This window comes from Salvelinus fontinalis, chromosome 15 (assembly GCF_029448725.1).
Source record: "Salvelinus fontinalis isolate EN_2023a chromosome 15, ASM2944872v1, whole genome shotgun sequence".
NCBI lineage: Eukaryota > Metazoa > Chordata > Actinopteri > Salmoniformes > Salmonidae > Salvelinus > Salvelinus fontinalis.
Genome location: NC_074679.1, coordinates 13,024,338 through 13,034,331, shown reverse-complemented (window position 1 = coordinate 13,034,331; position 9,994 = coordinate 13,024,338). Strand labels below are relative to the sequence as shown.

General features: G+C 40.4%; 1 protein-coding gene across 3 annotated transcripts; it reads left to right on the top strand.

Annotated features, from left to right (window-relative positions):
• Positions 1 to 39: 39 nt before the first annotated feature.
• Positions 40 to 9,207, top strand: tmem30b (transmembrane protein 30B). Of its 3 annotated transcripts, XM_055862738.1 has the most exons (9): positions 40 to 209; positions 940 to 1,011; positions 4,958 to 5,150; positions 5,529 to 5,636; positions 5,745 to 5,852; positions 5,951 to 6,041; positions 6,165 to 6,302; positions 7,402 to 7,608; positions 8,261 to 9,207. In XM_055862738.1, exons 3-9 carry the CDS (start codon positions 4,962 to 4,964, stop codon positions 8,437 to 8,439), a joined length of 1,020 nt encoding a protein of 339 aa, XP_055718713.1. In that variant the 5' UTR covers positions 40 to 209; positions 940 to 1,011; positions 4,958 to 4,961; the 3' UTR covers positions 8,440 to 9,207. The 3 variants fall into 3 exon arrangements, with proteins under 3 accessions (XP_055718713.1, XP_055718712.1, XP_055718714.1); XM_055862737.1 differs by lacking the exon at positions 940 to 1,011 and having other exon boundaries at positions 41 to 209; XM_055862739.1 differs by lacking the exons at positions 40 to 209; positions 940 to 1,011 and adding an exon at positions 1,556 to 1,718.
• Positions 9,208 to 9,994: the final 787 nt, after the last annotated feature.

Below are 9,994 nucleotides of genomic sequence, written 5' to 3'. Positions count from 1 at the left end.
CAATAAAATTTGATTTGATTTGAAATGACGTCACTGTGAGGAACACCATTGGCAGGAAGAGAAAGGAAAAAAGAAGGAACAGTCAGTCAGGTAAAGGTGTTAGCGGTAGGCAGCGCCCTGTTTGGCTATTTACTTTACGCTGCCTATTTTGGATATCCCGCAAACGAATCTGAAAAGAAAGATAAAGATTTTCTTCTTCGTTTAAACGGGTAAGTAAGCTAGTTTGCAATGATTTACTTTCTAACTTATCAGAGTGAAGAATGGGGGTGTTCATTGTCTCTTGAACAAACGTAGGCGACAGGCATGCGGAAATATAAAAAAAGATTTTTAAATTCTGCCAGTGTAGAATGCCATGTTTGCCAAATGCTAGTCACTAATGTGATACCACACTCGGAATACTAACCTGTATTTCAGTTAACAAAATAAGAAATGCTCTCATTTTACCTCAATTGTCCCTTTTGAAAAGACAACTAGTATTCATGAATGCAATCATTCAGTTGTCCATACACCATTTCTCCACACTATAAGTAAAACAAAAATACAGTTTACATTAACATAACAATGCTCATTATTTCTAGCAGCTGTTTTGAGGCAAATCATCATACTTGGGATTATATAAAACTCAATATCAAAGAAGCTGTACTGGTAATTAAAGGTAGCCTCAGCGATATGACGTAATGGACAAAGTAAACAACATCGTGGTTCATGCCGCATTCAAAACAACTGGGAACTCTTAAATTTCCAACTTCAGTGTGTTCAGGACAAATTGGAATGGGGAGGGGTGAGAAAAACGAGCTCCAAATGGGAAAAATATTTTTTTTATGGTCATCCAACTTGGAATTCCATATCGGGAACTTGGGCCTCTTTCTAGAGCTCTGACTTAACAACTTCAAGATCACTGACGTCATGATTTGACCTCGTTTTCTTTTTTGTTCGCAGTTGTCTTGTAAGCACCATCAATTTCTAAAGGCTTCCCATCGGTGGTGGCCACTGATTGGCTGAATACACTGGGTGAGAGGTGGTTGGAGCAGCATGATCGAATTATGACGCACATTTTTCTAACTACCTGTAGTTTCTTTTAAAATGTATAAAGCGATCTGTGTATTTAAACAACCATTATAAATACACCTATTTCACTTTTGCAAGTCAAACACCGAATCACCACTGCTGCACATGCGGCCACTGTTTTGAACAGATCAGATTATACCAAAGATGGTACAGTGTGAAGATGGGCATAAACTGCTTCTCCAATAGAAATCCCAGATCACGCTTGTAGGTTATGTCATGGCGACGTTGGTTAGCTAAGCTCATTAGCAGAAACATTGTCATTGGGTCTAGCGGTCGCCAAACCTGCGCATGTGCAGGCGGTCAAATCAGTCAGTTTGTCACTTTCACAACGTTAAAGTAATAACATGTTCAACTACTTAAGACATTGGCTTGAATCTAGGTTGTGCCTTTTTAGATTTTAGAGAAAATTTAAATAAGGAAGAATTGTTCACTTCTCTCATTGACTTCTCAAACCCCGGTCTGTTTTGCAAGCATTCCCGGAAGTTTCGAGATGTTCTGCAAGGAGGCCTAAACCTGAGTTACACCAGCTCTGTCAGGAGGAATGGGCCAAAATTCCCCCAACTTATTGTGGGAAGCTTGTGGAAGGCTACCCGAAATGTTTGACCCAAGTTAAACAATTTCACGGCAATGCTACCAAATACTAATTGAGTGTAAGTAAACTTCTGCCCCACTGGGAATGTGATGAAAGAAATAATAAATACATAATTTTCTCTACTATTATTCTGACATTTCACATTCTTAAAATAGTGGTGATCCTAACTAACCTAAGACAGGGATTTTTTACAAAGATTAAATGTCAGGAATTGTGAAAAACTGAGTTTAAATGTATTTGGCTAAGTTGTATGTAAACTTTCGACTTCAACTGTGTATGTATGTATGGAATTTTTTTTTTTAACCAATCACAAGTGGGGCACCGCCCGTAATGGGCGGGCTGCCACTGGATCCCAATCCGAAACAGTTCTGAACAGTTTTTTTGTTAGTTTTGGCCGTTTTTGGGAGGGCTGTTTGTGCACACAACACTTTTTCTCGAGGCAAGCCGAAGTTCGTAGCTGAAGTCTACGCCCCTTTATTAGTCAACAGTAGGGATGCTTCAATGAAGTGTTTGTCATTCAACGAGGATGACTAGTTTCATGCAAATTTTCACTTGGGAAATACTGCACCATGCATCTTAGTTAGATGTAACATTACACAACTAAGATCTCCTCTGCAAAAACGTGATTCTTAGATTAATTTGGACTTTTGATGAAGTGACTACGACATCTCAAGGTGGACACAGTACTATTGCAACTTTTTTTCTTATTTTTCAAGCGAAGGTCTTTTTAAGGGAGTACGTGAGCTCACTCGTTGGGTTCGCCTAGCGGAGTTTGGCTAGGTGCAAGCTGAACTTTTACAGCATTGAAGCACAAGGCTCAACTTCTCCAACGTTTTGATGCCCTGGCTACCAGCGTGAAGTGAACCCGTGAGAGTGAAGTCTTGCATCTCGCTCATCTCAATGGGAGCGTTCCAGCTGATCACTTTTGTCAAGACGTTGGTCACCGCCTTTGTTTTGCATTGTGGGTATAAAAATGGTCCGACTTGCAACTGCATGACCTCAACAACCATGTGATCAAAGGTCATGAACTTTCAACTGCAGTCGACTAGAGTTTTCTGCAGTTGCTCCTCACCAACTGCAACTTGAAGTCGTAGCCAAAGCATTGTGGGAGACCAACTTCTGGGTTTTTGGGAAGCAAAAGGCAGAGATGGCGCCATACTGGATGGCCACCGTTTTGCAAGCGCCAACCCAACGTTACTATTTTTGTGGTTCTTTTGTAGTGTATTTTTACTTTATTTTCACAATGTATCTGCTTCCATTTCTTACAACCTACAATAACTTTTGAACATCAGATCAGCAGTTACTTGCCTTAATTCCAGCTTCAACTTCGACCCATCTGCCCTGGGCTCCTTGTGTAATTCCAACCCAATTTTCGGGCTACTCAAGAGGAAATGCAGGCATTAGAGGCAAGGGTTGGGGGAGATCCTGGTGAGATTAAGGCGAAGGCATTACCGGGCCACCTCTTCCCTCCATTCTGCTGACCAATCCATTGCTATTAAGATCACGCTACCAACGGCACCCTCGACTGCAATATTATCTCCTTATCTGAAACATGGCTCTCGGACATATTGTCACAAGCCGTACCACCCTCAGGCCCTAGAGTCTGAGAAGAGAGATATGGAAATTTGAAAGAAGGAAGAATTGGGAGTTTTGTTTTGTCAAGGTACTATTCCTATTTGAGTGGATCACGTTAGTTTCCCTATCGCATATGGATTTTCTTTTCACCTTGTTTTGGGTTTTTTACCCGTCCAGTTGGTGGCAGCAGTACACCTTTTTTTGGGTTGTAGTCCGCCATATAACCCACAGAAGAAGCCTGAAGGAGGAGAGATTACTAGAAACAAACTCAGTTGACCCTTTTATCTGTCTATTTAATTGTCGGAGTAAAGGACTTGCATTTCAAGTAAAATAACAACCCAATGTTTATATCCCATGACAAATTACCTAATAACAGCAAGCTTGCTGGCTAAATTGCCCAAAAATGTTTCATGATTTTCGACCGGTCCCCAAATGAATATAATTGGTTCAGAGTTAATTTTGATATTTCAGTCTGTGTGTCCTGATCGCGTCTGGTGTGGGTGGACAAAATCAACATGCGTGCGATGGCGCACGCACGCGAGCTGTGTGGTCAGCATGTAATCCTTTTCTGTACAGTGAGTGCGTTGTCCTTCATGTGATTGAATCAAATTCTGGTTACTGACAACAACATGAAGGTTGAGAATTAAAGAAATACACTGGAGGTTGTAGTGAAGCTGACATGAAATCAATTACCACACAGTAAGAATCTTTGGACTCCGTTTAATCACAATCTGTTACAATTCCATGTTGCACAATCACAAATAATAATAAGGTACAAGGGCATGGCGTAATGGCAACAACAGAGCATACGCTGAAAAAACACTTAAGTTCTCATTCTAGTAGCCTATGCACTCACTAACTGGTTATATTTTGAGAAGACCATCACAAAAATACAAAACAAGTCTTGTGAATGTTAGAGCTTGGGCTGGTATCTAATTTCCTCATCAGAATATGCATTCCTTGGACCATGTTGATCATGTTCGGCTTCGTGTTGGAGAAGTGGAATTTCGGTTGCATCCACTTCATCGGCAATAACAAAGGCGACTACAATGTCTGCCATAGTCGCGGTTCCTAGAAACGGCAGAAGTTAAAAACTTGCTGACGGTGAATATGAACTTCCCCTGACTTTACTCGTCGACTTCCGTCTACAGTCGACTACTTTAAGTTTACCACTCAAATGCGCCTCTGCTGTGCTGCTCCTGGCAATGTCATTTTGCCGAGTCTACCTTTTTAACTTTACAGTTTTACTTATTTTGCCAAAGGTTAGGTTTATCTTAATTGGATTATAATGGTGCTGGGACAGTTGGATAAATGAAGTAAAGTAAAAATCTGTCACATGATTGCGCGAAACACAGGGCCCTAATCCTGTCAGTGAAACTGCATAGTATTATTTTTTTTTAATTCCTTAGGAATTCCTGCATGGAAAAACTCTGATAGGCCTACATACACGTTTCATGGCTAGGTCAATTCAAATTGAAGGCAGTCAATTCAGGAAGTAAACTTCAAAAACAATTCAAAATGTGAACTGCATCTATTTTCAATGACTTCTCAATAAACTGAGTAGAAGCTATAGTATTTATTTCAAACGTTTTTGAATATTACACTTAAATCACTTCCTGAATTTATTGCCTTCAATTCGAATTGACCCCTGCCCTGATCTGCTGGTTCACAGCTCCCTGAATTAAAAATATAAAGTCCCTCCCTATTGTTTTTTACTAACAGAATCATGATGAAAGAAGAGCTAGAAACGGCCAACCGGCCAGACAACACAGCCTTCACACAGCAGAGGCTCCCTGCTTGGCAGCCCATGCTGTCGGCTAGTATCGTAATCCCTGGGTTTGTGCTCATTGGCCTGGCATTCATTGGCATAGGTGTTGCCCTCTTCATCGCCTCACAGAACATCACAGTGCTGGAGGTAAGAGTATGACTGACATGGGCATAACTGGTCAAAAGTGACTCCTAGTTTCAGGATTTCTGATACCTTTTTATTGTCTATTTGCATAAAATGTAATATTGGCCCGTTGTATGTTCTCAATTTAGTTATGAACTTCATCAGAGTAGCTCAATTTTTACTAGTTCAAATTAGACATTGCCTGTAACTCTTTAGGTAATTGTGTGCATCTTCTACTTGAATGTTACTCTTGCGATCTGTTCAAGCTTGTTTACTAGCTCATTCGGTGTTGGCAGGATGAAGATGATGGTTTCTGGCACACAACATAATGGAGGTGTGAGTTGTGGTTTTATGTTGATAGGTGCTGATCAATATTTAATGCAATGCTATATGTTAACGCAGAAAGATTACACCGGAGTAGAGACCACCTCAGACTGCTACAAGTGCTCCAACCCCAGCGACAAGAACTGTACGTGCAAACTGGATTTCTCCCTCTCCATTCTGTTTGAGGTAACGTGACATTCGTACCCCTTCGCTTATTTAAGTTATCACAGTAATGTGAGGTCTGCTCATTACATGTAGTACCGAGCTGGTTCTAACTTACTTTTTGTTCTTCAGGGTCCTGTGTTTTTCTACTATGGTCTGTCCAACTACTTTCAGAGCCAACGCTCATATGGGGCTTCAAAAGATGAATACCAGCTCTCAGGGGATCTGGAGTACTTTAAGGTGGGAAGAGATGTGAATGTGTGACAAATGATCTATGAACAGCCTCAAATGTTGTGACTGACGACCTATCACCAACTGTTTTCCCCTCTTTGTTGCAGACACCTATTTCTGCATGCTCTCCCTATCAGTATGATGCCAACCAAAAGCCAATTGTGCCCTGTGGATCATTAGCAAACAGCATGTTCAATGGTACAAGCTCATAATTCATTAATCAGAACTCTGGTAGACTGTTTTATTACCACGCTGCACTTGGAGTAAATGTTCTGTTCAACGTTGTCCAGTAATTAAATCTCTGCATTGTTTTTTTTAAAGACACCTTTAAGCTCTATCAGATCGTGAACGGTACCAAGAAGCTTGTTCCCTTTGATGGAAAAGGAATAGCATGGTGGACTGACTACAACATCAAATACAGGAACCCCTCTGTTACGCCTCTAAAGAGCGCATTCAATGGTAATGAGCTCAATGCAGAGACCATGACATAAATGTATACAGTGACATCCTAACTTGAGATGCCTGATCAATAATACCCTACATCCACATGTCTTAACACACTGACCTAGGAGTTTTTAAACTTTGTTTCCTTTGAACATGCGATACAAATAAAGGCATTTATAATTCATTCTATGAAGAGTGCCTCGGTCCTCCTTTCTTTTTGATGACCAATTTATCCCTTTTACCAAAGAGCACCTTCTGTCTACCAAAATCTACTATTGTGTACCTTAGCACATTCTTTCTACAAAAAACCGACTATTGTGTACCTTAGCACCTTCTGTCTACAAAAACCGACTATTGTGTACCTTAGCACCTTCTGTCTACAAAAACCGACTATTGTGTACCTTAGCACCTTCTGTCTACAAAAACCGACTATTGTGTACCTTAGCACCTTCTGTCTACAAAAACCAACTATTGTGTACCTTAGCACCTTCTGTCTACAAAAACCGACTATTGTGTACCTTAGCACCTTCTGTCTACAAAAACCGACTATTGTGTACCTTAGCACCTTCTGTCTACAAAAACCGACTATTGTGTACCTTAGCACCTTCTGTCTACAAAAACCGACTATTGTGTACCTTAGCACCTTCTGTCTACAAAAACCGACTATTGTGTACCTTAGCACCTTCTGTCTACAAAAACCGACTATTGTGTACCTTAGCACCTTCTGTCTACAAAAACCGACTATTGTGTACCTTAGCACCTTCTGTCTACAAAAACCGACTATTGTGTACCTTAGCACCTTCTGTCTACAAAAACCGACTATTGTGTACCTTAGCACCTTCTGTCTACAAAAAACGACTATTGTGTACCTTAGCACCTTCTGTCTACAAAAACCGACTATTGTGTACCTTAGCACCTTCTGTCTACAAAAACCGACTATTGTGTACCTTAGCACCTTCTGTCTACAAAAACCGACTATTGTGTACCTTAGCACCTTCTGTCTACAAAAACCGACTATTGTGTACCTTAGCAACGCTTCCCTTCCTGCATTTTTTTTCTACACTGATCTAGAAGTTGGACGTTACATTGGCTTTAATTTGCTTTCCTCACGTAGGTACTGTGAAGCCATCCTTTTGGTCCAAGCCGGCCTATGAGCTGGACACCTCTGACCCATCCAACAACGGCTTCGTGAACCAGGACTTCCTGGTGTGGATGAGAAGGGCTGCCCTGCCAGACTTCAGGAAGCTGTATCGACGAATCACAGAGGGTGACTACGCCAGTGGCCTACCTGCAGGGAACTACTCCCTTGAAATCGCCTACAGTATCTTTCACTATAAAATGTATAGGTCTATGGAAATGTCTAAGTCAGTGGGCATGTGTGAAAGGGTGCAGTCTTAGGTCCTTATGAAGCATTTGTTTTGCCTGAAGACAGAAGAACTGAGCAGTTCTGTAATTACATATGGAATGACAGATGATTCAAACATTACAATGCCATATTACGTAATTCAATGAGCACTCCTGTAAATTGATGAGCGCTTATTTAATTCTAATACAATTGGCATTTCCACTCACTCATTCATCAGAGTGAGTGGAAATGAGAACATAAACTGCATGTTGATGCTATTACTCCAGCTAAATGCAAGCAACTGTAATAATAATATGTTTTGTTACTCCGCTCGGAGTGAGTTGTATTTCGCTCCCATGGGGCTAGTGTCTCGTGTTACAACAGTTTGTTGCTCAATGGTTTACACCTGCATTTCAGCTCAACTGGTCTTACCAGTTGGGTGGGACTGTGCTTTTCAAACAGAGGAAAATGGCAGACAATAATACCATGACGTGGTCGTTTTTGGGCCTTGGAAAAAAGCATATGCTAGGGAAAGAGTCAATCTTTCTATAGAAATATTACCAATGGTGTCTAATTTGTATGGTCACTCTCAAATGTCCTGTTCGACCTTAACACACTCCTCCTCCAGACTATCCCGTGTTGAGCTTTGGTGGGAGGAAGAAGGTTGTCTTCAGCAACGTGTCCTGGATGGGCGGAAAGAACCAGTTCCTGGGCATCGCTTACCTGGTGGTTGGATCTTTGTGTGTTGTCATGTCGATGGTTATGCTCATTGTGTACGCCAAGTTCAAGTTCCCTGAGGAGGATTAATGTTCGGGCTCCATTTTCGGATGTTGTTGGAAGGTTACTTATATGGATGTGTTCTTCGAGTCCAGTTTCTGACCTGACCTTTTAGAGGTCAGTCATTAGCTGGGTAAATGTAATCACTTTAAATTACTTGATTATACTGCCATTTCTGTCCAATATTGAATCTCGTTGAGAGAATTATGATTTACTGGGAGAGTTGATAGAGGGCTCTTTGCATACATAGTTCATTAAGGGTTTTAGTTAAGAGGTGAGGTCAAGTTGGACATTTTAAAGTTTTAAAAGCTATGTAATTTGATACTCTGGGAAAAGCTGCATTTGAATATCTTGTATAGTTTAAGAACTTAGGATGAAAAAGCCATTCATAAAAACGTATTTTTGTTGCGTTACGTCACATTGGTAACTGCAGCTTTTAACATTGGTCAGAAAAGCCCAATCTGTTCATACTGTTTGTTATAGATTTCTGAAAACTAGAGGATAATTTACAAACGTGGAGGGATTGTTATTTTTAGACAGGACATGTAAGCCATAGAATTGTATTGCCATTTGTTATTGGATAAAATTTCAGAATTTATGTATCTGAAATGTTTTGCTGTAACCTTTTCTAATGGGAATATATCTCAGGGTTGTATATACTGCACATAACTGAACATTCTCTTCTTTTTTTTTTACGTTTTTATTGCAGTATGTTTCTTGTAATGGAATTTAGAAAATTCCTTGGTGAATTTTAATTTGTTTTCTCTGAAATAATAAATGCACAACTTGAGGAATGAACTGATAGCTCTCTGCCATCCCTTTGTTGAGTTGATATGGAATTAAGGTTGCATCATCAATGATTGTCAAAGAAATCTCTCACAGTTCCATGGCATTGTCACAATTACAGCTCTGAGCGGAATGTTGCCAAAGATTCTATGCTCAGTTTGATACATTATACATGTCTGATGCCTGTCTCAGCTTCACTGTGTATGGTTTAATCTGGTAAAGATGGTCTTTTCTATATGGCCATTTTCCAGTCCCCCACCCCCCAAAAATTCAATTTTCCCCAGTCTTCCGGCTTGGGCAACGGTTGGAATAGATATAACTCCAGAGGAACTTGCTGCATTTTTCCGACCCAGTGCCAGTGGGATTAGCCAAGTTTTCAGTGCAATAGAACCTGTACTCCCGTACCTGCTGGTGATCTTCTTGCCATTTTTTGCCTTTAATATTCTTTACAAAATATACAAGAGGAAGCTGATCAAGACATTACTGGTAAGTAACATTATCATCCACTTTCACATCAGGGCAACGTTTTAGATTTTTTGAGAAGCATCACTAGATATGTAAAATCTGCTTCTTCTATATTGGTGCTTGTCCAGGTTAAGTCTCAAAAAAGCTGGTTGTAAACAGACATTTCTGCCCCAAAACATTGAGGAATACTAAGGATTTAACTTATCAAAATGTTGGTTAAAAAAAAGTTAGAAGAATCCAGGAGGGGAGAATCTCTGAAATGTGTTTTTCCTGCAGAAGTCGGAAATGCTTAACACGTCTGCCATGCTGTCAGAGCATCTCCAACAGCTGAAGG

Excerpts from the sequence above, each read along its gene's own strand:
- tmem30b (XM_055862738.1), top strand. The coding sequence starts at position 4,962 with ATGATGAAAGAAGAGCTAGAAACGGCCAACCGGCCAGACAACACAGCC. Across the intron at positions 5,151-5,528 it reads AGAACATCACAGTGCTGGAG|AAAGATTACACCGGAGTAGA; the intron begins GTAAGAGTATGA and ends ATGTTAACGCAG. Across the intron at positions 5,637-5,744 it reads CCCTCTCCATTCTGTTTGAG|GGTCCTGTGTTTTTCTACTA; the intron begins GTAACGTGACAT and ends TTTGTTCTTCAG.